This window comes from Muntiacus reevesi, chromosome 1, assembly GCF_963930625.1.
Source record: "Muntiacus reevesi chromosome 1, mMunRee1.1, whole genome shotgun sequence".
NCBI lineage: Eukaryota > Metazoa > Chordata > Mammalia > Artiodactyla > Cervidae > Muntiacus > Muntiacus reevesi.
The window spans coordinates 257,075,189-257,102,447 of record NC_089249.1 but is presented as its reverse complement, the minus strand read 5'-3'; the positions used below and the strand labels follow the sequence as shown (position 1 = coordinate 257,102,447).

At 49.2% G+C, this 27,259-nt stretch overlaps 1 protein-coding gene across 2 annotated transcripts in view; it reads right to left on the bottom strand.

Moving 5' to 3' along the window:
• Positions 1-26,254, bottom strand: part of WWC1 (WW and C2 domain containing 1) — a 153,210-nt gene extending 126,956 nt beyond the window's left edge. For both annotated transcript variants that reach the window (XM_065919050.1, XM_065919051.1), the window contains exon 1: positions 26,123-26,254. In XM_065919050.1, coding sequence (XP_065775122.1) covers positions 26,123-26,241 — 119 coding nt within the window. In that variant the 5' untranslated portion in view covers positions 26,242-26,254. The remainder of the gene's footprint in view (positions 1-26,122) is intronic.
• Positions 26,255-27,259: the final 1,005 nt, after the last annotated feature.

Sequence of the window (27,259 nt, the reverse complement as noted above, 5' to 3'; positions counted from 1 at the left end):
ACGGTTCCCTGAGCTTCTTGGATCCATGGGTCAATATTTTTCACCAAATTTGGAACTTTTCAGCCATTATATTTTCAAGCATATTTTCTTTTTCATTCTCTCTCTCTCCTTTCCTTTTGGGAATCTAAATATACATTTGTTAGACTGATTAATAACATCTCACAGATCACTGAGGTTCTGACCATTTTTTTCCAACATTTTTATTTCTGTGATTCAGTTTGGATAGCTTCTACAGCCCTGAGCTCATGTTCAATGATCTTTTTTCCTGTAGTATCTGATCAACTGTTAAATCCATCTAGTGAAGTTTTCATTCAGATATTGTCATTTTCATCTAGAATCTTTATTTGGTTCCATTTCCCTACTGACTTATTTTCCTTAAAAATCCTTAAACATATCTATAATAAGTATTTTAAATTTGTTTTCCACTAATGTCAACAACTCTGCCATTCCTGGGTCTGTTTCTTCCTAAGTCTAGTACCTTTTCTATTAGATGTTAGACCCTCTGAATGCTACACATATCTGGATTTTATGTTCCTTCTTTAAAGAATGTTAAGTTTTGTTCTGAAGGGCAGTTCATTTATTGGCAGATCAACTTAATCTCTTGAGGGTCTAAGTTTGGTTGGGCCATGAGGTGAGTTTAATGAAGGAAGTCACATGCTAAGAATGGGGTACCAGAAAGGCACAAGGAACCTGCATCCCTGGAGCCATCACCCTGGCCCTAACTGGCCTGTCTCTTGATTTTTTTTTTTTAATAATGTGCTAAAGAAGTCAAGATCTACCTTGATGTTATTAAATTCAGTAAGTCACTGTTGTTTTTTACTTGGATGACCAGCCACTAAACATTATTTCTGTTACAATCCCTAAGCATCTACTAAGTAGTAGGCCCTGTTGCGGATCAAGCAATTCACTGGTTAGATGTGGTTCCTGGCATTTTGGAGCTTATGGTCTCCAGCAGAAGAGGGCAAAATATGGCCCAGGGGCCAGACTCACTCATGCTTGTTTTCGTGAAGAGAGTTTTCATTGGGGCACAGCCATGCCTATTTGTATACACATTATCTATGGGGCTTTCATGCTACAGAATTAAACAGTTAAGACAGAGAGGGTATGGTCCTCTAGTCCTTTATGGAAAAAAGTTCCTAATCCCTGTTTAGGACAGCAATTCTCACTCAAATCTTTTGGTTTCAGGATCCCTTCACACTCTTAAAACTTGAGGACCCCAAAGAGTTGTTGTTTATGTGGGTTTTTAAAAAATATTTATTTATTTATGCATTTATTGATTTGGCTGTGCTGGATTTTAGCTGCAGCAGGCAGAATCTTCGATCTTCATTGCAGCATGTGGGATCTTCAGTTGCGTATTGCAAACTCTTAGTTGAGGCATGTGGGATCTAGTTCCCTGACCAGAGATTGAACCCAGGCCCCTGGCTTGAAAGCACAGAGTCTTTGCCACTGAGACCACCAGGGAAGTCCCTATATGGGTTTTATTGATCAGTATGTATTATACTAGAATTGAAAACAGAGAAAACTTGAAAATATTTATTATTTTGAAAATAAAAATAATAAACCTATCGCACATTAACACAAATCAGATTCTTAATTGTATTCTCCAAGCTCCCCTTCCCCACATTGTGAGAAGAGTGTCATTATGTCACATTTTTGCAAATTGTTTTAATGTATGATTTGACAGAAGACAAGGGCTTCCCTGGTGGCTCAGATAGATGGTAAAGAATCGGCCTGCAGTGCAGAAGACCTGACTTTGATCCCTGGGTTGGGAAGATTCCCTGGAGGAGGGCATGGCAACCCACTCCAATATTCTTGCCTAGAGAACCCCATGGACAGAGGAGCCTGGCGGGCTTCATTCCATGAGGTCCCAAAGAGTTGGACACAATTGAGCAACTAATAACAGAAGACAATTGGGTCCTAAGAGTTGCTTTTGCATAGGTCTGTTGCAAAACTGCATGTCATATAGCCTCCAGGAAATGCCACAGTTCTCTAGTAACAGGTGGAAAGTTAAAAAGGCAGATGACTTCTTTGGATTATTATGCAGTTTTGACTTTGCAGACCTTCTGAGAGAATCTTGAGGACCTTTAGGAAATAGACTTTGGGAATGGCTGGTCTAGAAAAGTCCAAGGCTGACATTAAACAGAAAAAAAAAAAAGGTGAGATCTTAACTAATAATAGTTGAACCTTTGATTTCAAGGGAAAGAATACTGCTCTGTGAGAAAATGTGAACACTGGCACCATTCGGGGAGTAAGAGGATGATCCCTTGAGGAACTGAGGCTAAAAGCTGGGCCCTGAGAAGGAGTTAACCAAGTAAACTGGCAGAAGAGGTGGAAGTTCCCCTACCTTCTGTGTGTTTCCTAAGGAAGCTGGGTTAGGCTTCAGAGAAGGCTCAGAGATGAGGATTACTTTCCCATGACTCCTTCGCTTGGGCTAAGTGACCAAGCCAGAGATCTGTCCTGGGAAGTGGAGCCCAGGGGCCGTCTGACACTCCTGGAATTTACCCCAGGGACAGGCGAAGCCCTAATCTCTCCGGGAGGAGGCTGACGTCCTATGGGTGGGGCACCGCAGGGAGGCCCAAAACCCGGGGAGGACTAAGTGTGTATGCCCGCGGACAGTTCTCCAGGTGGGTCTGGGCGCAGTGTCCCACGAGGACACATGCAGGAGCACAAACCCTAAGCCAGCCGCCTTACTTCAAGGCAGTGAGGAGCCACTCCTCATCCACGTGGTTATCAGCTCCAACAGCTCTTGGCCGAAGGAACCAGAGCAGCTACTTTTGCACTGGATTCCCAGGAACGGTCCATTTCCTGGCCTCCAGCTCTGCAAGCGCTCACCCTCAAAACCAGATGCTGCCGACTTCCAGGATGGATCTCCCCGACATGCCCAACCTCAGGTCCCAGCTGCCATCTCACCTCAGATTCCCAAGGCTCCTACTTGGAAAAGACTAGGCAGAGAGGAAAACCAGCCCTGGAGGCGGGACGAGCAACAGATGCTACTCTGTTCACTCAGAGCGATGAAGCCCAGCACTCAGCAGACACTTTCAGCCCGTCTCGCACTTTCCATGAGACTGATCTGTATTAGATCACGGAATCCTCCCAGCAGCCCTGTGAGACAGCTTGCTGATTACCCCATTTTACAGATGAGAAACTGAAGCAGACAGAGATACTGCAAGCGACCTGCAGCTACAATCAGAAAGAAGCAGAGCCAGCATTAAAGCAGGCAGTGTGGCTTCTCAGATTCAGCGCTTGAACCGGACATTTTACTGCCTTTAGCTTTGAAATACTGGGCTTTCCTGGTGGCTCAGATGGTAAAGAATCTGCCTGCAATGTGGGAGACCCTGGTTCGATTCCTAGGTTGGGAAGATCCCCTGGAGAAGGGAATGGCAACCCACTCCAGTATTCTTGCCTGGAGAACTCCATGAACAGAGGAGCCTGGTGGGCTATAGTCCACAGGGTCGCAAAGAGTTGGACACGACTCTTTCCAGTGGTAAAGAATCTGCCTGAGTGACTAAGCAGGCATAGCCTTGAAATGATAGGAGAAGTTAGTTTTTTAAAGAAATATCTGTGTAGATGCTCAGCATCACTAATCAACTGGGAAATGCAAATCACAATCACGAGATACCATGTCACACCTATTAGGACGGCTACTATCAAAAACAAAACAAAAACGGATACTAACAAGGGTGTTGGTGAGGGTGTGGAGACACTGGAACCCTATACATGCTGGCGGGAATGGAAAATGGTGCAGCCACTGTGGAAAACAGTGTGGCAGTCCCCCAAAAAACGAAAACTAGAACTAATATATGACCCAACAATTCCACTTCTGGGTACGTACACAGAAGGATGTGAAGGCAAGTATGTAAAGTAGGTATTTGTATACCCATATTTATAGCAGCATTATTCATGCTAATCAAAAGGTGAAAGTGTGTCCATGAATAAATGAATGCATAAACAAAACATAGTGTAAACATACAATAGAATAGCATTCAGCCTTCAAAAGGAAGGACGTTCTGACACATGCTACAGCGTGCAGTGGTAAAGAATCTGCCTGCTAAGGCAGGAAAGGCAAGAGACTCAGGTTTGATCCCTGGGTCGGGAAGATCCCCTGGAGAAGGAAATGGCAACCCACTCCAGTATTCTTGCCTGGAAAATTCCATGGACAGAGGAGCCTGGCGGGCTACAGTCTGTGGGGTCGCAAAGAGTCGGACACAGCTGAGCACAATGCTCGCGTGCACTCACACAGGATGGATGGGCCTGGAGGACATTACGCTAAGTATAATAAGCTGTTCAGAAAAGGACAAGTCCTGTATGAGTTCATTCATATGACGTACCTAGAGCAGTGAAATTCAGAGGCACAAAGTAGAATGGTGGTTGCCAGGACTGGGGGAGAAGAGAGAAGGGGGAAGTTAGTGTTTAATGGGGATAGAGTTTCAGATTTACAAGAAGGAAAAGCGTTCTGGAGACTGATAGTAGTGATGGCTACACAGCAATGGAATGTACTTATGGCCCCTGAACTCGTACACTTAAAAATGGTTAAAATGAGATATTTTGTTATGTATGCTTTACCCAGTTAAAAAAGTTTTGGAAAAAAAGAATAAGAAAACATTTTTAAAGTGAACTAAAACAAATCTCTACTTAATAAACCTCAGAATGTTTATTACAATTATGATAAGAATTATCCTGAATAACAGTCTAGTTTTTGTTTTTTTTTTTTTAAATTGGGGCTGACAACACTTTTGAATTTCTGGACCTGAGAGAACAGATTACAAGCCATGGCCTTTCCTTGGTCCACATGCCAAGCTAAAGAGGTGATTAGCAGGCTTAAACTACTGATTGCTAATCAGAAAGTCTAAAAAAAAAATCATTCTTTGTCAAAGAGAATAGGAACGAGGGGCCAATAAACTCAGGGGTTATACAATAAAAGCTGGCTTATGCCTGGTAACCGGGCCCTTCCATCTCCTCATCTCTGTATTCTTGCCTGTGAACATGTTCTCCCCCAAAGCCTGGATTTTCATGACATCATCGGGCTATTGCATTTCACTGATAACACATCACTAGGCGTGGCATGGCCCCTCAGAAAGGCGAGCGGCACCCCTGACTGCAAACGGGGATGTTCGGGAGCCAGACCTTCTTCTAGGATGATGAACAACCGCGTCTAAGTTGTTCCCATACACTTGCCTCTCGCTCCCACACAATCCTCTTTTCTTTCTCTCCTTTCTCTCGAGTGAGCAAGGATACCAGGATGCTGGGAGAACAGAATTCTTTCTGGAAAGGTCTCTGTGCTCACCTTTCCAAACAGCTGTCGAACCCAGGAGGGCAGGTAGCAAAGAGGGAGATAGGAGAGGAGGTGCTGGGAGGCGGAGGGTACCTGGGAAGTGACAGGGAGCACATGGCCCATGGGTCATCATGACCTGGCTGCTGGCTCCCCCAGTCACAGGTACAGATCTCTCATCCTCACCGCCCTACCAACTAGGGTCTATGGGATCTGACTGCCTGTGGACTCTAGGAAGGAGGCCAGGAGTCTAGCCACTGCTCCCTGGAGAGTGTGAGAGCTTAACTAATCCTCTAACCAGGACATGTACACAAAATGCTCTGAGGAATGGTGGGGAAATGGTAAGTGATGTTATATCCCCAAGCACCAATGACCTCTATGAGACAACCACGCAGCAATGAGAAGCACCTGGGGCTGTGGAGTCACAAGGCCTGCATTAAAAACCAACTCTCTCTCCAACTTGCTGTGTGACCTGGATAAACTCCCTAGCCTCTCTGGGCCTTAGCTGCCTCCTCTGGAAGGGGGGCGCAAGTCAATCAGTAAAGTTCCTTAGTAAATGGCAGCTGTCACAACCTCCAGCTGGGGTGGCAGGTGGAGCGACTGCTGAGGCATCAAACAAGATTTTTGAACTTGTTTCATTTTTTGAAAGTGAACAAACAGTAACATCATCCTGTCTTCTTCCTGGAAGCTATCCAAGTGTAATCTGAGGACATGAGAAGAGATAGAGAGGGGATTCAGGAATAACATCCTTCTGGGACTTCCTTGGTGGTCCAGTGCCTAAGACTCTGTGCTCCCAACGCAGAGGGGCTGGGTTCGATCCATGCTCAGGGAACTAGATCCCACATACTGCAACCGAGTTTGCATGCCTTGACAAAAGATTCCTCAAGCCACAAGGAAGACAGAAGATCCTGTGTGCTGCACCTAAGACCCAGTGCAGCCAAATAGATAAATAACATTTTTTTTAAGTATGAAAGAAATTCAGTAATGACCTAAAAATCCTATCATACTGATGCCTTCATAGAATTTCAGTGTCTACTTAAAAAATATTTACCACCTAAAAGTTGAGAAAGTGAAGAAGAACTAAAGACCCTCTTGATGAAAGTGAAAGAGGAGAGTGAAAAAGTTGGCTTAAAGCTCAACATTCAGAAAACTAAGATCATGGCATCTGGTCCCATCACTTCATAGCAGATAGATGGGGAAACAATGAAAATAGTGGCTGACTTTATTTTTCTGGGCTTCAAAGTAACTGCAGATTGGGATTGCAGCCATGAAATTAAAAGACACTCCTTGGAAGGAAAGTTATGACCAACCTAGACAGCATATTAAAAAACACAGACATTACTTGTCCACAAAGGTTCGTCTAGTCAAGGCTATGGTTTTTCCAGTGGTTATGTATGGATGTGAGAGTTGAACTATAAAGAAAGCTGAGCACCGAAGAATTGAAACTTTTGAACTGTGGTGTTGGAGAAGACTCTTGAGAGTCCCTTGGACTGCAAGGGGATCCAACCAGCCCATCCTAAAGGAGACCGGTCCTGGGTGTTCATTGGAAGGACTGATGTTGAAGCTGAAACTCCAATACTTTGGTCACCTGATGCAAAGAGCTGACTCATTGGGAAAGACCCCGATGCTGGGAAAGATTGAGGGCAGGAAGAGAAGGGGATGACAGAGGATGAGATGGTTGGATGGCATCATCGACTCGATGGACATGGGTTTGGGTGGACTCCGGGAGCTGGTGATGGACAGGGAGGCCTGGCATGCTACGGTCCATGGGGTCACAAAGAGTCGGACACGACTGAGCGACTGAACTGAACTGAAAAGTTGAGAGTTATGTTTTATTCGGTGGGAATTTTTAGGACTTCAAGCCTGGAGGACAACATCTCAAGTAACCCTGAGAGAACTGCTGCATGAGGTGAGGAGAGAAGCCAGGTTATATAGAAGCTCTACAACAAAGAACAGATAGTCTGAACGTTGAAAGATTACTGTTAACTCAAGAAAACTAGATAACCCAGATTAAGGAATTTAGTGCTTTTCTACACAAGGGAAGATGCAAGAATCTGGGCTGAGGTGCACATGAAACCATTCCTTTGATGTGCATCTCAGCTATCTGGGGCCAGCATCTTATATTTTTTACATTCTGAGCCTCCTTGGGGCTCAACGAAGGGAATGGCTATAGTCTGATGGCTGCTAGATGGCAGGTATTCTTTTACTCTCTGTGTTCCCTTAGGGCTCAACGGCTTTCACTGGAGGGACGCACTCGCTGACGACTGGACATCCTTGTTCACTGATAGGGCAGGAAATACTCCGCGTCTCATCAGCAACTGTCTGAAGGATTCCGAGAGCCCCCACTCAACACTGGGAGCTCCCCCTCAGCTGCTCTGCCCAGTCACCTACAATTCAGCCAATCCTTTCTCTTCAAAGAAACAAGGAAAGTTCCGACTGGACCACGGTGACACGTTAACAAGTCAATCTGCCTGCAGGGCTGAGGTCCTCTGTGGTCACAGGCGTCTGGGCTGACCCTAGAGTCTCACCAGGCCAGGTCTTTTTCCAAAGCCACCCTGTTCCCCTCCCTACCCCACATATACACAGACAGGCAGAGATCAGAGGAGGTACCCTGGACTGGTAAAGCAGGTTTTCATGGTGCTCAAGTTGTTAAGAATAAGGAAATGCATTTTGTTTTTCAGAGAGAGGAGATGGGCCACATTCTTCAGCTCACAGGCCCCTGGCTCTCCCTTCACCGACTCCATGAAGGCAGACAGTCCGGGGCTTCTCCTATCTTTGTGCGATTTCTGCTGGGTCAACATTTCCCAGTTTGGCACATGGCAGTTTGGAGCCTCACACTGAAAACGGTGGTAGTGATCTCTGAGAAAGGCTGGGGGAGAGGACTGACTCTTGGGAGTTTCATGGTCTGATAGCTCTATTCTTTGACCTATTCTGCCTTACAAGGTGAGGGGGTGTTGAACATTCTAGAGGCCTGGGGTTTGGAGTCAGGCTTGGGGCTAGCAAACCATCCTTGAGTCATTTTTCTTCTGCATCACACCCCCCACCCTTTTTTTTTTCCTGCTGGAGTTTTTCTAAAATGTAGATAGGGAGCTAGGCTTCCACTGGGAACACCTCAGGCCCACACGGGTGGGCTGTGCCCCAGGCCAGCCAGAACCCTGAACTCTCCTTGGGCCCAATACTTGTTCTCTGGCTCCAAAACTTAACCGAGGGCTTCAGATTGACAGAGAGGAGAATCGGAATATGGTAGCTTACTATTGGGGTGTGTTGAATTTTCACCCCTGCTCTGTGGCTTCATCAATCCCTCTCAGCTGCCTTCACGTACATTCAGGCATTTATTAGTTCTAATTATGTACACAACTTTGTGTTGAGCCTGGGGAGCTTTGACGGGATGCTTTATCATTCAGTAGAGAACACAGATATGAAAAAAATGACACCGATGCAGCAAGAGCCGTGTTAGAAGGGGGGCACAGTGGCCCCCCTACATGATCTGGGACAAAGATAGCAAGGCGGGCTCCCAGGAAGGGAGAGGACCTGCCCCATGGGCGGTGGGAGGAGAGGTTTCCAAGTTTTCAAGTTTAAGGTGGATTAGAATTGGCTGGGGAGCCTAGTAAGAATGCAAATTCTGGGAAACCTCACTGAGATTCAAATCCAGTTGTTTTTAGATGGGGGCCCAGGAATCTGCGTTTTATAAGCTTCACAGGGGAGGGAGGGAAGATCTGTGGACCACACTGAGAAGCTCTGCTTTGAAGGAATGCGGCAAAATAGCCATCCCTGGCTTTGATGGGATATTGGTTCATTTTTCTGGAATGTCCCCAAAGGAACTTTGGACGGCTCACTAATGACTCGTCCTTCAGTCATCTTACACAGACACACAGACAATATCCAACAAACTGGAAATGAATGCAGGGAGGGCGTCAGGGGCCTCGCTCTCCCGGAGGCCCTGGCACTGCGCTCCCAGGATGCTGGTGGGCGGTTATCTCAGGAATGCGACGGGGCAAGGTCCACGCTTAGGCAGGAACACTGCTCACAGGTGAAGCTGGGTCAGGGAGCAGCGATGGGAAAGCCCTCTGGGATTCTGCCAGGAAGGTGAGGCAGTCCTCAGCGGCCTTGTACAGACTTCTCTGCAGCCTGAGGCTGGTTCCCTGCCCCTCCCACCCCCGGGGGCCCCTCAAGAAGACTGCCTTCTCCAGCCCGGGGGGCCATCCCACTCAGGCTGGTCCCAGCCAGGGGCTGCACCCGGGCGGGGTCGGGGGTGGGAGTAGGGGGGAATGTGTGTGGAGGGGGTGATGGGCGCTGGCTCAGTTGGCCCCCAGTTTTGGCCATCAGCACTGTTTCTACTAGTCCCCACAGGGCAGTATCTCACCCTGTTCAAAGATAGTTCTAGGGACAGAGTTGCATGGAATCTGCTGTTTACTTCGCCAGCTCATGCCCCTGTCTGGGAAGCTTATCTGGGACCCAGACCTCCTTGTCTTGCTCTTGCCACTGTTGTCTAGGGCTGGAATCCTGCCTCTGTGGTTTCTACTAGGTGCCGGCCGGGCCACCACCTCATTCCTTGTTACAGCCGAGGGCCACTGCCCCTGCCACCAAAGTTCCCATCTTCTGACTGTCCCCTGCCCCCCGGGGGCCACAGGGATGGACTGCCCTGTAGCCTGCATCGGTTCTGACCTCTGACCCTGCCGCTGGGCATGCTGTAGGCTCAAGACCTTTTCTTAAGGCCTTTTCTCGGCAGGTGTGATCCTCTTTCCACTGAGCCCTACCCCACCCCCATTTCCAGATCCAGCTTCAATCCCTCATCCCAAGTGGAGTTCCAGGAACAGGCTGAGAAGCTCCTGGTCCTCGGTAGTGTTTATACCTGGATGCGAGAACCCACTGCTTACTGACACTACCTGCTATCTGCGTCTAGAGGCAGAGTCAGCTACAGAACAAAAGAATAAAACAGGGCTATGCAAACATCAGTCGTGTTGGCCAGCCAGTGCTACTCAAACATTAACCTGACGAAGGACCGCTGCGGATCTTGTCAAAACGCAGTCTCAGGGGTCTGAGGTGGAGCCTGAGAGTCTGCGTTTCTAACCAGCTCCCAGGAGATGCTGGTGTGCTGGTCCACAGTCCCCACTTCCAGGAGCACGAGTCAGGGTCACGCAAATGAATGGGAACTTGTCACAAGGAGGATGAGGCCAAAAGCAGGGCTCAGAATGGAGCATGTGCTCAGAGAGTAACCACTGGGTCCCCAAACTGCCACAGCATTCCAAAAAATGGACTCTGGGGGTTCTGAGCAAGAACAGTCTCGGGGTGCCAGCAGCCTCACCTGAGTGGACAGCTCCCGTGGGGGTACATGACCCCTGAGCCCTGATGCGGTTTCCTGTAACCGGATGAACCCAGTTCAAGGCCGGCTCTGTCATCTTTCCAAATCAGTGTCTCGCAAGAATCTCAGCTGGGGACATGGGGTTAGCTGTGGTTGCTGAGGTGAAGAATTACGAGACTGGCTGGCGCTGCGAAGGTCATGTGGGTCACCTGCAAGCTAATGCTGTGATGATGTCATGACTGTTAGCATTCTTAAGTAATTATTCCGGGTCTTGCTCTGGGCTGTGTGTCCTAAATAAGAGAATCCGTGCTGTAATTCTCACAATAACCCTCACAATGCATGAGCTCTGGGGCCAGAGAGCCCGAGTTTGAATCTTAGCTTTGCGACATTCTAGCTGTGTGACCTCGGGCAAATTACTTATCCTCTCTGTGCCTCCATGTCCTCATCTATAAAGAAGATAGTAATAGTACTTCCCTCAGAATGTTAGTGTGACAGTTAATTGAGTTAATAAATGTAAAGCGCTTAGAGCGGGGCTTGGCACTCAATAAAATCTGGGCTATTATTTTATTACTCTTAGCCTTATTTGTGTAGAGGAAATTGAGGCTCACAGAGATTAAGTAACTTGCCTGGGGGTCACACAGCAAGTTCGAAGCAGAACTAATTAATAACGTGGTTTACGAATGTATGGACAAACTTTAGGCTTGTATAGTCTGTATAAAGGTCTCAGGAGGTAGTGGAAACCATGACTTTGGGGGCAGGGGGGCAACAGGAGGGAACAGAGAGGCATGTATAGAGACGCTGTTTTTCACGGATGCCACCTGTAGCTCCTGCCAGTCCAGCGGTGGGGGCTGCCATGACCTTCCTTAAATTCCAATGAAACCGCAAATCTCACAGTAGCCTCTTTCCTAGAGCCAAGCAACATGTTGCTTTTTTGACTAGGCCTGACTAAAGTAGATCCCCTCCAGCAGAGCAGCCAGGGGAGATGACAGATGATGAAGGCTTCGAGAAGCAAGTGGTGTCCCAAGTGGCCAGGGAGGGAGGTGGCCCTTCAAAGGACAAGGTGGGCGTGGTTTCAATGGCCACCAGTGGGTGTGGGCTATGGGGAGGTGGGGTTTCAATAGACACAGGTGGGGGTGGCTTTGATGGGCCCCAGTGGGCAAAGCCATTGGTTGGGTCAGAGACTGGGTTCGACTTTAGATCCGTGGCAGTTTGAAGTGCTTGTCTGGGCAGAGAAGTGATATCCAGCAGGAAACTGGAAGTGGGCACCTGAGGTTTCACTGCACAGGAGGTGGCTGAAGGCTTGGACACAGGCCGCCACTAGGGAGAAGCTAAGGGATGAGAAAGACCGCCGGTAAAGGCAGAAGTTGGCAACACCGCTAGATGCGACAGGGAAGTCAAGGAAGATGACATGCATGTCGCCTGGTGACACTTCTGGAGCTTTGATCAGACCGAAGACTTGAAGACTTACTCTTGGAAGGAGAACACCTGAGCACTAGAAACATCCATAGACGCCTGAAGAAAGGAAGAGATGTCTTGGATGTGAGGGCCGAGAAGCAGGCCAGGTCATGGGGACAGGCTGAAGGGATTCCAGTCCTGGGTGGGTCTCCAGAATGATTTGGGACAAGTCTGTTGATCATCGTTTCTTAAACTTAGGATGGTATCAAAGGTTCATCAACAGAGGAATAAAGAAAATGTGATATACATGTACAATGGATTACCACTCAGCCATAAAAAAGAATGAAATTTTGCTATACACAGCAACATGGATGAACTTTGAGGGCACTATGCTAAGTGAAATAAGTCAGACAAGGAAAGAATGATGATATCACTCACATGTGAAATCTAAAAAAATACAACAAACTGGTGAATAAAGCCAAAAAGAAGCAGACTCACAGATATAGAGAATAAACTAGTAGTTACCAGTGGGGAGAGGGAAGAGGAGAGGGACAATATAGGAGGCGAGGGTTAGGAAGAGGTTAGGGGACCATATGAAATCATATGTGCGAAACTTTTGAAAGTTGTAAAGCACTACAGAATTGAAAGAATCTTTCATTCAAAAACAAAAGAAAGAAAAACACCTCTTGTTGCCACTACAGTGAGTGCCATGATCTTCGGAATAGAATTAAGAAAACTCAGTTGAAGAGGTCTCATGGTCATCACTATAGATGAATAGTGATCCATCTTTCTTTTTTTTTTTTACTTAAAGCTAAAAGCAAACAGTTCTTCTGACTACAGAACTTTTAAATTCTATAACTTGACGTGTGGAATCATTTACAAGGCCTATTATTTTTGAACACAGCATCCTCTTTATTTCCCCGATCTGTAAGGATTTGGTTCATGCCCTCATTATGTGTCTGTAAGCTTCATGAGGAATGATATCTGTCTGTGGTCACTGCTGTACCTACTTCTTAGCACCGTTCTCACCAGGAATGAAACACACCAAGGCAATGCATCCTTTGCTCTCAATTCTAGCCAACATGCAACAGAAGTGGAAAGTAATTCATGCATGGCTGGAGCCACTTCAGACCTGAGATGACCCAACTAACTTCCAGGGAACCCCAAACAAACATCCAGACGGATGTGCCACTGGGCAAGCAAGAATGCTGCAGTCCAAGTCCATAGGCCCTTCAGATACCAAAGTGTCCAAGGTAAATTTGATTCCTGATAAGTCTTTTACGCCGAAGTAACAAGAGATGGGGCTCCCTTGACCACAATGGTCTGTGAAGAAGGTGAAGCAAAGAGGCTGATCACCACCAGGGACAGGGGGATGTGAGCTGAATCTTGATGCAAAGATGTCAAGTGACAGTGACACCTGGAGCGAGAAGTGCAGAGGTCCCGCTTGGACAATAAGTATTTGGGGGGACTTCCCTGATGGTCCAGTGGCTAAGACTCCATGCTCCCAATTCAGAGGGCCCAAGTTCGATCCCTAGTCAGGGAACTAGATCCCACATGCCACAACTAAGACACAAATATATAAATAAATATTTTTAAAAAGAAACAAGTGTTTAGGGGTTGACATAAAAATGTTCTCAGGATGATGACCACCTCAACAGGCTGCATCTACCTGTACTTGGAAGGCTGTTCAACCCTGGCCAGATTTTGCCAGCAACCACCCACAAAATACCTTACGGCATTCTGGCTACAAATGTTTGGCCAGTAGTTTCCAGACTTCAGGGGGAAGCAGAGTCCCCTAGGATGCTCCTTGAAAGACAACTCTCAGGGCTCCCAACCATCCCCTGGCCCCCACCACAGTATCTGATTAGTAGGTCCAAGATGGGACAGGAGAGTCTGCAGATCTAACAAGTTCCCAGGTGAAGCTGATGTCCTAGCTGGGGACCACATTTTGAGAACCACTCAGGCCTGGTGACCAGCAAGGAGGCTGAAGAAACACCCAGGTCCTCCACTAGCAGCTGGCAAATATTTGTTTCATATCAGCAGTGGGAATAAACCACTCAGGTTGGTTTGAAATGTTTTGAGTTATTAAGATACTCCTCCCAGTCTTTGTTGACCAGGAAGATGTGTATATGCTTAAGTATGATCCTTTTTTTTCTAGAGAAATGAGAAATGGCTTATATCCAAAAAAATCCTGGTGCTCAAAATACATGAACTGAGCAGAAACTACCAAAGTATAGATAAAGCTAGCAAAGAGACCTTAATCACCACACTTAGAACTATACGGACAGTGACCTTGAATTTGATTCTGACCAAGCCTATGAGGTAGGTTCTAATGTATTCCCATCTTGTAAATGAAGAAACTGAGGCTCAGGAGGCTTTAAGGGGCTTAACCAAGATTGGTGAACTAGCCAGTGACAAGGCTGAGATGGACAGTCCAAGTCATGGTCAAGGGGAAGAGCAATGGGCAAGGCCTCCCTAGGGGATTCTGTTGGGTGCAGGACCTTGCCTCTTCCTAGACTTGGGATAGGAGAGCTGCTTGGCACAGGTACCCTGGCTCAGCCCAGGGAGGAACAGGGAAGACTGTTCCCTCTGCTCCTCTCTGAGACCATGGATACGTGACTCCACACATTCTTGGATAAAGAGAATGTCCTCCCTGGATCTGCTCAGCTCTCTCGCTTCCCTGTGCTGTATTTCACAATGTGGGAGAAAACCCTACAGGACTGTGCCACCACTGAGGCTTCGGGTCAGCAAAAGAACCAGAAGAGAACTGCTCGTAGCATCATAGGGATGCAGGTAAACAAGGCTTGCTCCTGAAGTCACTTCCTTTAGCCCACTTAGCGTAAAAAAGAGGGCCAAGCTACCTCATCTGCCTTCTTTGGTTCCCTGTTTGTGAAACAGGGATTGAGTTGGTGCTCCCCTACTCTCCCCACTTCCAGGTTACTATTGAGGAGTCAATAAACCAACCATTTGTGGTGTGCAAAGCACAGGGCATAAACCAGCAGTATCACCCATTGGAAACTCAAATTTCCGGGCCCCTTAGCAGCAGCAAAGAATCCGCCTGCAATGCAGAAGACGCAGGTTCAATCCCTGGGTCAGGAAGACCCCTGGAGAAGGAAATGACAACCCACTCCAGTATTCTTGTCTGAGAAGTCCCATGGACAGAGGAGCCTGGCAGGATATAGTCCATGGAGTCGCAAAAGAGTCGAACATGACCTAGTGACTAAACAACAACTGACTCAAACTAGGGGCAGTGGTGGGATCAGAGAGGCGGGATTGGGGTTAACAAGTCCTCGAGGTGATTCTGATGCTTCCCAAGTGTGATGATCACTGCTCTAGAATGTAAACTCCATGAGGACAGGATTTTTGTTGGCTTAATCACTTGCTGAATCCCCAAAGCTGGAACAATGCCCAGCATATTTCAGATACTCTATTCATTTACAGGCGCTCCATAAATATTTTTAAACTGAGTACAAATGAAACAGGAGAGGAAAGAAACCAAGGTTCAGAGAGGCTGGGATTTCTATTTGCACAGTTTGATGACTATTTCTCACTAATTTGTAGTAAATGTTATGAGTTGGAGATGGTCTTGTGTTACCCTTGCATTCCTAGACCAGCTCATCCTCATTGGTTCTGGGTAACACTCTATCTATGGAAGGCACAAAGGTCTCTCAGATCCAAATCTAAGCTCACACCACAACTACCAACTGGTGTCTAAGACAGGGTCCTCCCTCCATCTACCGGAGATGGGTCAAATTCTAGCAAATACCAAGCCCCTGGTCATAATGTAATTTACCTGTTTAACTGTTTGCCCATCTCCCTCACCCGAGGGTACACCCCATTGTAGCAGGGACTTTGCTCTGATCCTCGGCTAGGGCAACAGGGCCAGAAGCCCAGTAGGCACTCAATAAATACCTGCTGAATGAATGGCCAACCCCAGGCTGGGTGGGACGCGATAAATACCAATGCCCTTCTGTACCACCTCCACACAGATTCTCAAACGGCTCTTCAGCAGGGCACGGGGAAGCCCCAGTGAAGGACCAGGATATCAAAGCAGTTATCAACGAATTCCAGAGACGCTGCCTGTCCCCTGCACCCTCCCCACTGACCCCAGCAGCCATTTTTGCTCAGCTATGACCACTGCAATTCATTACCCCTGCTTCACACACCGCCCTAGTGCCAGCTCCCTGGCAAGAGTCACTTCACTCCAGAAATTCCAAAGAAGGGCTTGTCTCTGATAAGACCAGGGGGAAAAGAATTTATTGATTTATTTATACAGTGAGTGCCCCAAGGTGGTTTGCAAACTCTGATGTCAACGTGGCTCAAGTGAACCCTGGTTCAGCAGGAAGAAACGAATTGGAAAGGAGGAGACAATGGTTCTTGTTCCCCTACCAAGGCAAAGAAGGGTAAACTCACCTATCTAGTCCCAGCTCCCATGTGAAAATCTGGTGTGCAGCAGGCACTGGGTAAGACCCGCCTTTCCTCTCCCCATAACCCTCGGGGGTTGGTAAGCCATCCTCTTACCTGTGGTTTACACAATTGAGAAGGGATTTGTTCAAGGTGACCTACTACCTGGAAATGACAGAGGCAGGACTTGACTTAATAGCCTCTGGAGATCCTTATGGAGACCTTATCCACTGCAGGGAACTGTATGATATGTCAAACCAGCATTGGGCTGGAGCCGCACATTTTCCTCCATAGTGATATATGCTAATATATGCTAATAGGTGTATATGCTAATAGGCGTGTTATCTCTGTAGTTAAAAAGGTCCCTTTACCTTTGCTCTCCTCTTCTCTTCCCTTCTTCTCGCCAAATGCACTGAAAAGTTTGCAGCAGTGCAAAGATTAAGGCTCTGTAATCAGACAGACCTAGATTCAGATTCCAACTCTGCCCCTTTCTACCTGTGCAACCTTGAATTTGTCCCTTGGCCATTCTTAACCTCAGTTTCCCCATTAAGTCAGAAAAATACTATGTGCAAAAGACTGTGGTTGGCACATGCCAGGTACTAGATAAAGATGACTAAATATAACCATTATCATCGTGATTGCCAGGGGCCGGTTACGGTTCTCACTGTGACATAAATGCATGTGGAAGAAACTCCTGGGCTGCACAGCGCCGCGCTCAGAGCCCTAACTATCCAAGAACAGCCACAACAGATGCAGGATCAGAAGGCTGTCCCAGGATCATCTCATCCGAACAGCCACCTGATGCCCGGATCTTGATATTTTATCCTTCCTAGTCAGGCACCAGTCAGCGGATCCTAAGGGCAGCCCAGAGACAAGTAACTGCCCCTGGGCCAGGAGGAAGCCAGCCTGGGGACAGCCGGGCTGCCATCAGACTGGGCCCGGCAGCAGCAGGCAGCCGGCTGGGGAAAGTCAGCAGCTGCTGCTGGCCTGGCGTCCTGGCTGCCAGAGAGTGATGAATGGAGCAGGGGAAGAAAAAAAGCCAACAAAGGTGTCCCTAATCTTGATGCAACTTCATTTTTTTTTTTCCTGGCCGACCATTGAAGGAGAACTTAAGCCTCGGTCCTTTTTCTTTGGCAGACATTTGAAACTGAAAGATCCCGTTTCTTTGCAATGGTGAGATGTCATGGCTAGAAGCACTGAAGAAGCGATGGGGGTGGGGGTGGTGGTGAAGGGACGTAACCCACTGCACTAGTCCTTTTTTCCCCCCTCTCTGCTCTCTTCTCCACCCCCTCTCCCTGGTCCAGCATCTTTATAGAATGTTCTATGTTCTTCCCACACAACAGTGAATGCTCCCCCCACCCCCCCACCCTCCACCCCAGCCCCGGCCCCGTTATTTTGGCAGGAGATTTGCTGCTCAGGAGCCAGAGGCTTAATGGCCTGCTGGTGAAGGTTAAATAACAAAACGCCACTGTATCCAGTTTCTGAGTTTTCTCTTCTTTTATCTCAGTCTGAAACAGGCATCCAGGGCAGCTGAGAAGCTTGTCAGCAGTAGCAACCAGAGCCTCTAGCTGTTCCACCTAAGTGTGTGTGGCTGGGCGGCTGGCCCCTCTGTACTGGGAGAAGCAGGGCATGTATTTTTCACCCAGACTCAGCCCCTATCCAGCCCTCCGCCCTGTCCAAGTGGAAGCACAAGGAGATGCTACCCAGGCCATTTCTCCAAGGGAGGGGGCTTCTCCTATCCTGGGCCCCTCACTGAGCTGGGGGCAGATCCTCATTGCCTAAAGGCAGAACATGGCCAGAGAGAAAGCTGCAGGCGCACCCGGCATGGACAGGCAAGTGCCGTGAAGTTGGCACCCTTGCAGATGCGGCCAAAACCTGACCGAGGCTTCTGCAGCAGCAGGCCGCCACCTTCCACCTCCCACTTATTCTAGCCTCGTCTCTCCTTATGTGCACCTGAGCTTGGCGTTCCAACCTTCCCAGTAACTAAGGCAACCTGACTCTCTTTTCTTCAAAAGGGCCGTGTTGCTCGGCTCCCCTGACTCCCGGGGGAGTGGGGAATCAGGTCAGTTTGGTGAGGCCAAAAGCAGGAGGGGCGGTAACAGCGAGGAGCTGCCTTAGTGGTTACTAAATCCCTGGCTTGGTAAAAATGCTTGGGAGCATTTATCCAAGCAATTTGGGAATGGCTTTGAACTCTCCACACACTGCATCCTTCAGAGTTTCCCTGCCTCCGTCTCTGTTCCCTGCCTCCCTCCCAGAGCTCTGGTTGGCTGGCTGCTCCCAGAGGGTAGCCTTTGTGCCCGCTGGTCTCCCAAGCCACCATGTGGATTTCACTGGCTTTTCTGATCAAGCCTCCTTGCCAGCATCTTTCCCTGAGATCCGCAGCAGGCTGGCCTCATTTTAGGAGTGAATGGTAACCTTCCAGCCCAGTCTGTCGACACAGCAGTTGGAGTCCTAAAATGGCTACAATAAGGAGGGCATGGCAATCCCTCCAGTATTGCTGCCTGGAAAAATCCCCATGGACAGAGGAGCCTGGTGGGCTACAGCCCATGAGTTGGCAAAGAGTCAGACACGACTGAGCGACTAAGCATAAAGCACCATCCGAGTGTGGATTCAGGAGTTCAAACACCTGGGCTCCATCCCTGGGTGCATCACCTCATGGTGGGGACCTTGAGCAAATATAAATTCGTAACCTTTCTAAGTCTCTGTTTCTTTATCTAAAGATGGAGAGAGTAACACTATTTACCTTACATGATTGGCAAAAGGATTAAATGAGATCATAATATAAAACACTTTGCGTGCAGCTCAGAGTACATATTAACATTTATCGTTATTCATTTGTGGGTTCCAAAGCCTCTTACTTCTTCCAGTTAGCTAGACTAGTGCCTTTTAACCTTATTTCTTTCTTAATGAATGACATAAGATACTCCCATGCACTGCAGATGCCCATGAGACATGTAGATCATAAATTCAGGCCTTGGAAGGAGAAGAAAAGCCCTCTCATAATTGTAAAGGCCCAAATAAAGGTATTAGTGGATCATTAAGAGCAGAAGCATGGAGAATAGAGACTTTGGGTAAATTCCCTGGCAGGCTGGTTATAATTCCCGCTTAAGAAAGCATGTCAGAATGTAAATTGGTGGAAAGTGACATTAGTCTGACAATAACCTTAAATCTATTTAAACTGATTATAAAAATAGTAGTGCACTTCCAATTGCTGTACTTTGCTCGACACATAACACATTCCTATGACACGACTCACACATGATTGTGACGCTATGAAAGAAACTTGCTGGTCATCAGCACAGCCAAAACGGATTACAGAGAATGAACCACAACCATAAAATGCTCTCAAATTATTACAGTGGATGAGAAGAAACTGGGTCTGATTTTCAAGGAAAAGTTTACATAAGAGAAAGAAGAAAGGAGGCCTTTCCCTGGTAGCTCAGTTGGTAAAGAATCCACCTGCAGTGCAGGAGACCCTGGTTCAATTCCTGGGTCAGGAAGATCCCTGGGAGAAGCGACAGGCTACCCACTCCAGTATTCTTGGGCTTCCCTTGTGGTTCAGCTGGTAAAGAATCTGCCTGCAACGCAGGAGACCTGGGTTCAATCCCTGGGTTGGGAAGATCCCCTAGAAGAGGGAAAGGTTACCCACTCCAGTATTCCGGCTTGGAGAATTCCATGGGCTGTATGGTCCATGGGGTCACAAAGAGTCAGACACGACTTAGCGACTTTCACTTTTCACCAGAGACTCAGGGTTGACATTTGCTGTGTGACCTGGGGCAAGGCCTTGGTTTCAGTTTCATCAAGTGAAATGAGAGGGCTAGACATGACCAGAAAGGTCCATACCAGTTGCAAACTGCTACAGAGCTGGAGGCTGTTGATATTTCTCCTGGCAATCTTGATTCCAGGTTGTGCTTCATCCAGCCTGGCATTTCACATGATGTATTCTGCATATAAGTTAAATAAGCAGAGTAACAATATACAGCCTTGATGTACTCCTTTCCCGATTCGGAACCTCAGATACGCAAATGACACCACCCTTATGGCAGAAAGTGAAGAGGAACTAAAGAGTCTCTTGATGAAAGTGAAAGAGGAGAGTGAAAAAGTTGGCTTAAAACTCAACATTCAGAAAACTAAGATCACGGCATCCAGTCCCATCACTTCATAGCAGATAGATGGAAAAACAATGGAAACAGTGAGAGACTTCATATTTTAGGGCTCCAAAATCACTGCAGATGTCAGCCATGAAATTAAAAGATGCTTGCTCCTTGGAAGAAAAGCTATGACCAACCTAGACAGCATTTTAAAAAGCAGAGACATTACTTTACCAACAAAGGTTCGTCTAGTCAAAGCTATGGTTTTTCCAGTAGTCATGTATGGATGTGAGAGTTGGACTATAAAGAAAGCTGAGTGCTGAAGAATTGATGCTTTGGAACTGTGGTGTTGGAGAAGACTCTTGAGAGTTCCTTGGACTGCAAAGAGATCCAACCAGTCCATCCTAAAGGAGATCAGTCCTGGGTGTTCACTGGAAGGACTGATGTTGAAGTGAAACTCAATACTTTGGCCACCTAATGCAAAGAACTGACTCATTGGAAAAGACCTTGATGCTGGGAAAGATTGAAGGTGGGAGGAGGAGGGGACAACAGAGGATGAGATAGATGGATGGCATCACTGACTGGATGGACATGAGTTTGAGTAAGCTCCGGGAGTTGGTGATGGACAGGGAAGCCTGGCGTGCTGCAGTCCATGGGGTCGTAAAGAGTTAGACACAAGTGAGTGACTGAACTGATCTGAACAGAACTGGATGGGGACTTGGTCTCCATTTGACTCAAGCATTTTCTAGGTGAAAGTGTTAGTTGCTTAGTCAGTCTGACTCTTTGTGACCCCATTGACTGGGCTCCTCTGTCCATGGGATTTCCCAGGCAAGAATACTGGAATGGGTTGCCTTTCCCTTCTTCAGGGGATCTTCCTGACTCTGGGAGATCCTGTATTGTAGGCAGATTCTTTACTGACCTCCTTGTAAAAGCTAAAAGATTTGACATTCCCAAGTGTCTACTGTTACATGAGGCTCTATGATAGTTTCCCTGCCCAATTTAACTTATTTCATGCTCATAATGCCTCTTGACAGCTCATGTATACCATCCCATCCTAAAGAAGACAAAACTGAGGCTTAGAGAGAATACATAACTTATCAAGGTCACTCAGGTAATAAGCAGCAGATCAAAGATGTCTTTCCATTTTCTTCTTCAAAGACTCTTTCCATTTTCTTTTGTTTTTTAATTTTACCTATTTGTTTATTTTTGGTCCCGCCACATGGCTTGTGGGACCTTAGTTCCCCAATCAGGGATTGAACCCACAGCCCCTGCAGTGGACGTGCATAATCTTAACCACTGGGCCACCAGGGGAGTCCCCTCTTTCCATTTTCTACACTGCTCTCTGAATAACTGGCCTGGCCACACCAGAACGGCAGCAGGTAAGTGAAATCATGCCTGTCCCGGCTCCATTCCCCAAGGCTGAATTCCTTAGGCAGTAGAGCAGAGGTTTTGATTCTGCAAGGGATTCCAGGCAGCTGAGTGGCCAGAAATGTGGGTTCTGAGTCGACACGCCTGGCATTCACATCTCAGCTCCTCAGAAGCTGAGTGGTTTTCTCCAAATTTAGGCCCCCTAAGCCCCGAGCTTTCTCAGGTAGATAATCTACTCCCAGGGTTGTTAGGGGGATTAAAAGAAATCCTCCATGTAAAGTGCTCAGCAGACCGCCTGAATACAGTCAGGGCTCAATCATTATGTCTCAGCTAAACAGGAGAACATACAGGTAGTGATGAGCAGTTTCTAAGCTAATCCATGGCAGGGGTTATGACTCTGGGGTCGGTAAACCCCCTGAAAAGATGTGCCAAAAGCCCTGATCATGCTTTTCTTTGAGAAACGTCCTTAACCTCTGTTGGAAGCCTCTAAGGGTCTGTGACCAGAAGGAGATTAAGATCTTTTGCCTGCTGTAAAGCCCAACATCTTACACTGTGAATTGTTCCTGTAATAACAGGGTTGGCAAAAATTCCTCTGCATATCATGAGAGAAGTTGCTGGATTCTCTCAACAAGGCCTGCCAACCACGTGGGCCTCCAGGCCTGATCGCCCAGATGCAGAGACTGTTCCCACAGAGCTCCCAGGTGAAGAAAGTCTGAACACAGTCCCCCCCGCCCCGCCCCCCCCACACACCAAGGAGCAGGAATTAGGCTTCAGGAACCTTCTCTGGCAGCGCCAGTTCCAACAATCCATTCTTCCTCGGAGAACAATCAGTGCGTTTGTTGTTGCATACCACTAAGTTAAATACACCCGGAGTGCTGGCCCTTGGCTGGAAGCTTCCAGAAGCATCTGTGGTTATTCTGCTGAAGGGGTATTGCTCCGTGGCCAGATCGGCAGCACCTGATTCCCCACGGACCTGGCACCTTCTCTAAGACCAGCCCGACCTCAGGAGGAGCCCGCGGAGCTTGGCGGAGGCTTTGGCCCAGTCGGCAGGGCCCCGAGCTGCCCACTGGTCCCTCTCTGGTTGTTGGGACAACCGTCCTCAGGAATTTCGGACTCCCAGTCTTCCCCTGGGTGAGAAGGGGAGAGAGTTGGCAAGGCTGGCTGCCTGGCTGCTCTTCCAACCCCCTGGTGAAAGGGGAAGCTGAAAACTGGATTCCCTACCCCCAGCAGCCTCCATGGCGGACAGCACACAAAACAGCTCAGGCCGGAGGGAGGAATGTGCCAAGACATTCTTCAGGGTTGGTAACCCGAGACGCTATTTTGTTCTTGGTGGCTAAGAAATCACTTTTCTAACTGAAGGACCATTTGACTTACTTCTTTTAAATTCAGGGGAATGGGCAGGCATATCTCCTTGATTCAGATAAGGAAAAAAAAAATGACAAATGCATGAACACACAGACATACAGACAAACACACACCCAGCAGAATCTTTTTTCTTTTATGTGATATTTTGTATCATAGCATTAACCAGCTGCAGAGATGCAACCACCCTGGCAGAATTTCTGCCCCCCACCCCCTCCCAGACCCCACCACCTCAAAGAGTCTGGCTCTTTTTTAGCTCTCCTCAATTTTTTTCCTCCTCCTTACAGCTCCCTCATCTTTCTGCCTACTGCCCTCCTCCCAATTCTGCCATGGAATCAGGGGGGATAAGGTGAGGCCAGACCCGAGTCCATGAGATCATATCTGAGAACTGGCAGGGGGCCTCAGAGACCATCTCTTCAACTTTCATCTCTCACTAAAGAAGCGCTTGCACCTCAGAGAGGTCAGGAGATTTGCCTGAGGCCACACAGATAGGGTGAGAAGGTCGATCTCCCTTCTGGGGTGTGCGGGAGGGAATTCCAGGGAGGCAGAGGTGGACACCCTCTGTTCAGCTGTTTCCCCAAATATTCAAAGTTGGCTCACTGCAAGAGTGAGCTCAGAAACCCTCAGCATCCCAAGATCAGGGGCCCCACTCCAGGCCGGTGCAGGTGGGCTGACCGGAGATACAAAGGCACAGCGTAAAACCAGTGAACAGCAAGGCGGAGAAAGTGAGCAGTTCTTTAAGCGCCAGTTACATTTTTAATTCCTCTCCATTGCTTGCCAATCTGCCTAAAAACAGGCTGCGGAGGCCTGTGGCTGGGGCCATGGACTGGCCACAGGAGTGAATTCAAATAGAAAGGCACTCCCCCCAACCCCCCACCATTGTACTTTTTAAAGGTTTCTTTCTCTTTGAAGCAATAGATATTGCTAGTTTCCCATTTGCAAAAGTGGCTAAAAAGAATTCAGACTGGGTAGATTCAATGTCAAGTATTAAGTCAGCAATAACACAAGTGATATAGCAAAAAAGGTGGTCTACATAATACTGAAACTTGGGAAATTATGCCGTAGCCAAGTCAGTTTTCCAAGGAAGCTATACTGAGTGCCCTCTTCCAAGGGTAAAGAATGACCGCTGCTTAAGCAGCTTTCTGCAGCTGTGTTATCCTTTCAGTGCCCCAGAGAAGTTCCCAGGACCTGGGGTGAGTTAGCAATGCCCTCGACATTCAACTGCTGACAGCACACTGGACTCTGTAGCGGCGGGGACCTAAATGGGGGAAGACCCACAAACTTGAACTTGTGTCTGTTTTAGGCAAGGACAAGGGACTGTGGAGGCGAGAACTTCAGAGCTGGTAAAGAATTTGGCAAAAGGCAGAGTGGTGGTGAGAAGGTCAAACCCCCAAGCACATCCCACCTCCAGATCCCAAAGTTTGTCTCATGTTTGAAAATGGGACCTGGGCCCCGATTGTCCATATCCCTTCCACTTTCAAGAGTTCCACTATTACCCTTTCCCTTGTCTGACAAACAGGCAAATTGAGGCTCAGAGGTTAAACAGCTCGCCCATGGGACACTGAGTCTTCAGCATTAAAAATGTCTCTTTCGGATTAAATTGATGAGACATTCAGCATAGTACTGAACTCAGAGGCGACACCCAGTCCATGTTGAATGAATGAACCAAAGTGCTCACAGAAACTATGAGCAATCTCAGCTCATATTTTCTTTCTTGCTTTTTCTTTTTCTCAACTCTCATCTTGATTACACACCCCATCCTAGACTTCTGGAACCTCCATTCCCACCCCACAAGATGAAGCAGCCAAACAATTCAACTTCATTGCTTTACAAGCACCTGACACTCAAGGTCACAATTACCAGGTGAAAATTCCACATTCCTGGGACACTGACCACAGAGATAACAGAAAAGGACAACCAGCGGTCCCAGAGGGTGGTCCTCGACACCCCGCCCCCAAGATATTCAAGGAGAGAAGGTGCTGTGCAAGAGAAAAAAATGCCAAGCAGTCAAAACCAGGAGAAAGTCTGGATGCTAAATAAAAGCCACACCAGCCATCTCACACTCCACCTGCCTCAGCAAAAAAAAAAAAAAAAAAAAAAAAAAATCCGGTGCTCCAACCGGCGTGGGGCCCACCAAGGTCAGGACGCGATGGTGCAGGATTAAGGAACCCCGGTCCTCAGAGGAGAGGAAGGCGGGGAGGAGAAGAGGCGATGGGCAGGGCTTTGCGGCGGCCTCTCACCTCCATCTACATCCTAACAGCTTCCAAGTTGCCGTGAGATTCCTGGAGAACCAGTCTCCCCGATCAGCCCTCCCCCGCTCCTTCCTCTCCTTCCCACGGTCGGCCTCCCGGCCCCCAGAATGCCGCTGCGCCCCATCACTCCGAGCCTGGGAGGCACCTGTCAAAAATCACACTCCGGGCTGCCTTCCCCAGCACGCAGTGTCCTTCCTCCAGCAGCCTTCCGCTGAGTCCTGGGTGCCTACCACCCCCTCCAAACCAGATGCTTTCCCATCCCCCGCTTCTCCCCCCCACCCCACCCCATCTTGTGCTGGGGAAAGCCTCCCCGGGAAGCCCCAGCATCACTCGGCTAGATCGCTCCCCCAACCCCCGCCCGACCTAACTAAGGGGGAGGGGGGACGGCGGGAGGCGGGGCTAGAGCTTAAGGTCAAAACTCCCGGCAGGTGCCGGCGGGGGGCTGAGTCCTCCCTCAGAGGATGGCGCGGGGCGAGGGGGTAGCCTGGACCAACTCACCGGCCGACCCCTCCTCCCAGCAGCTCACCCGGCAGGAGCCAGCGATCCGGAAGGGCACGGGGGGTGGGGGGTGCACTGAAGACAGCGCAAGAGGCTCGCAGAGCTCCCCGGGGTCCCCCGCCACGTCCCGGCTGGTGGCGCCCGGGGCAGGAGCGGGGTGGGGGGCCACACGGGGTCCTACCTGTCCCGCGGGTCGATCCAGCTGGTGGTGCGGCTCGTGTGGTCTATGTAGTAGACCTTGCCGTCGAAGTCGCGCGCCTCCTCCCAGCCCTCCGGCAGGGGCAGCTCCGGCCGGGGCATCTTCTCGAGCACGGCCCGCGCTCCCCCATGCAGCTCCCGGCCGCCACGGGGGCCCCCCGGCTCAGCGGCTCTGGCCGGCTCCTTTCGGCTCGGGCGGCCGCCGAGGCACCATGATCGGGGTGGTGGGGAGGGAAGGTGGCGTCCGCGGACTGGGGGCCCCTAGTGAGGGCCGGCCGGGGTGGCGGCGCTGTCCATGCGGCCCTGCGGCCCCGGCCCGGCACCTCCCGCTCCTCCCGCCGCCGGCCTCTCACGCTGCCATGTGCGCCCGCAGCGGCGCGGTGCGGGCCCGGGTGCGCGCCCGGCCGGCGGGGCAGAGCGAGCCGAGCGCAGCTGCCGCCTGTCCTCCTCCGCGGCGCGCGGCGCCCTGCAGCCTCCACGCCGCCGCCGCCGCCGCCTCTCGCTCCCCCAAGCCGGGTGCTGTCCCCGCTCTCCCTCCGCCGTTCAGCGCTCGCTCGGTTTGCGACTCCTGCCTGCGCCAGGTGCGGCTCGGGCCGTGCAGGTAACCGCGCTGCCCCGGAAACTGGAGGCGGAGCGCCGGGCGCCAGGGTTCCCGCGTCCCCTCCCCGCGCCCAGCGCCGCGAGGGCGGGTCCTAGGGCCCGAGACGCGCCCCCTCGTGGGACAGTCCCAACCGCCGGCCGCCCCTTCGCGGCTTCTGCCGGGAGGAATGGGAGCCCGCCCTTTACCTGGGTCCCGGACCCAGGCTGGGGCCCCGGGAGGCGCGAGCCAGCCCCATTCTGCCTCGGCTTCCCGGCGCTCCGGGCTGTCTCCACCCCGAGTGGCCGGGCGCTTGGCACAGGTGTCCCCAATCTTATAACTCCCGGCTTCTCTTTTTGTAGAATCAGGAGTCAGACAAGAAGTGGTTAAATGGAAACATTCTTGCAAATCGGGGAACATAAGTTTTCCAGGATCTCTGATCCCTTCCCCCAACACACACACCATCTGTCTCCCTCTTATTCTATTCTTTCCGCGCGTTGTTTCACCCATCCCCCCACCTCTCTTACTTGCAAGTGTAGCTGG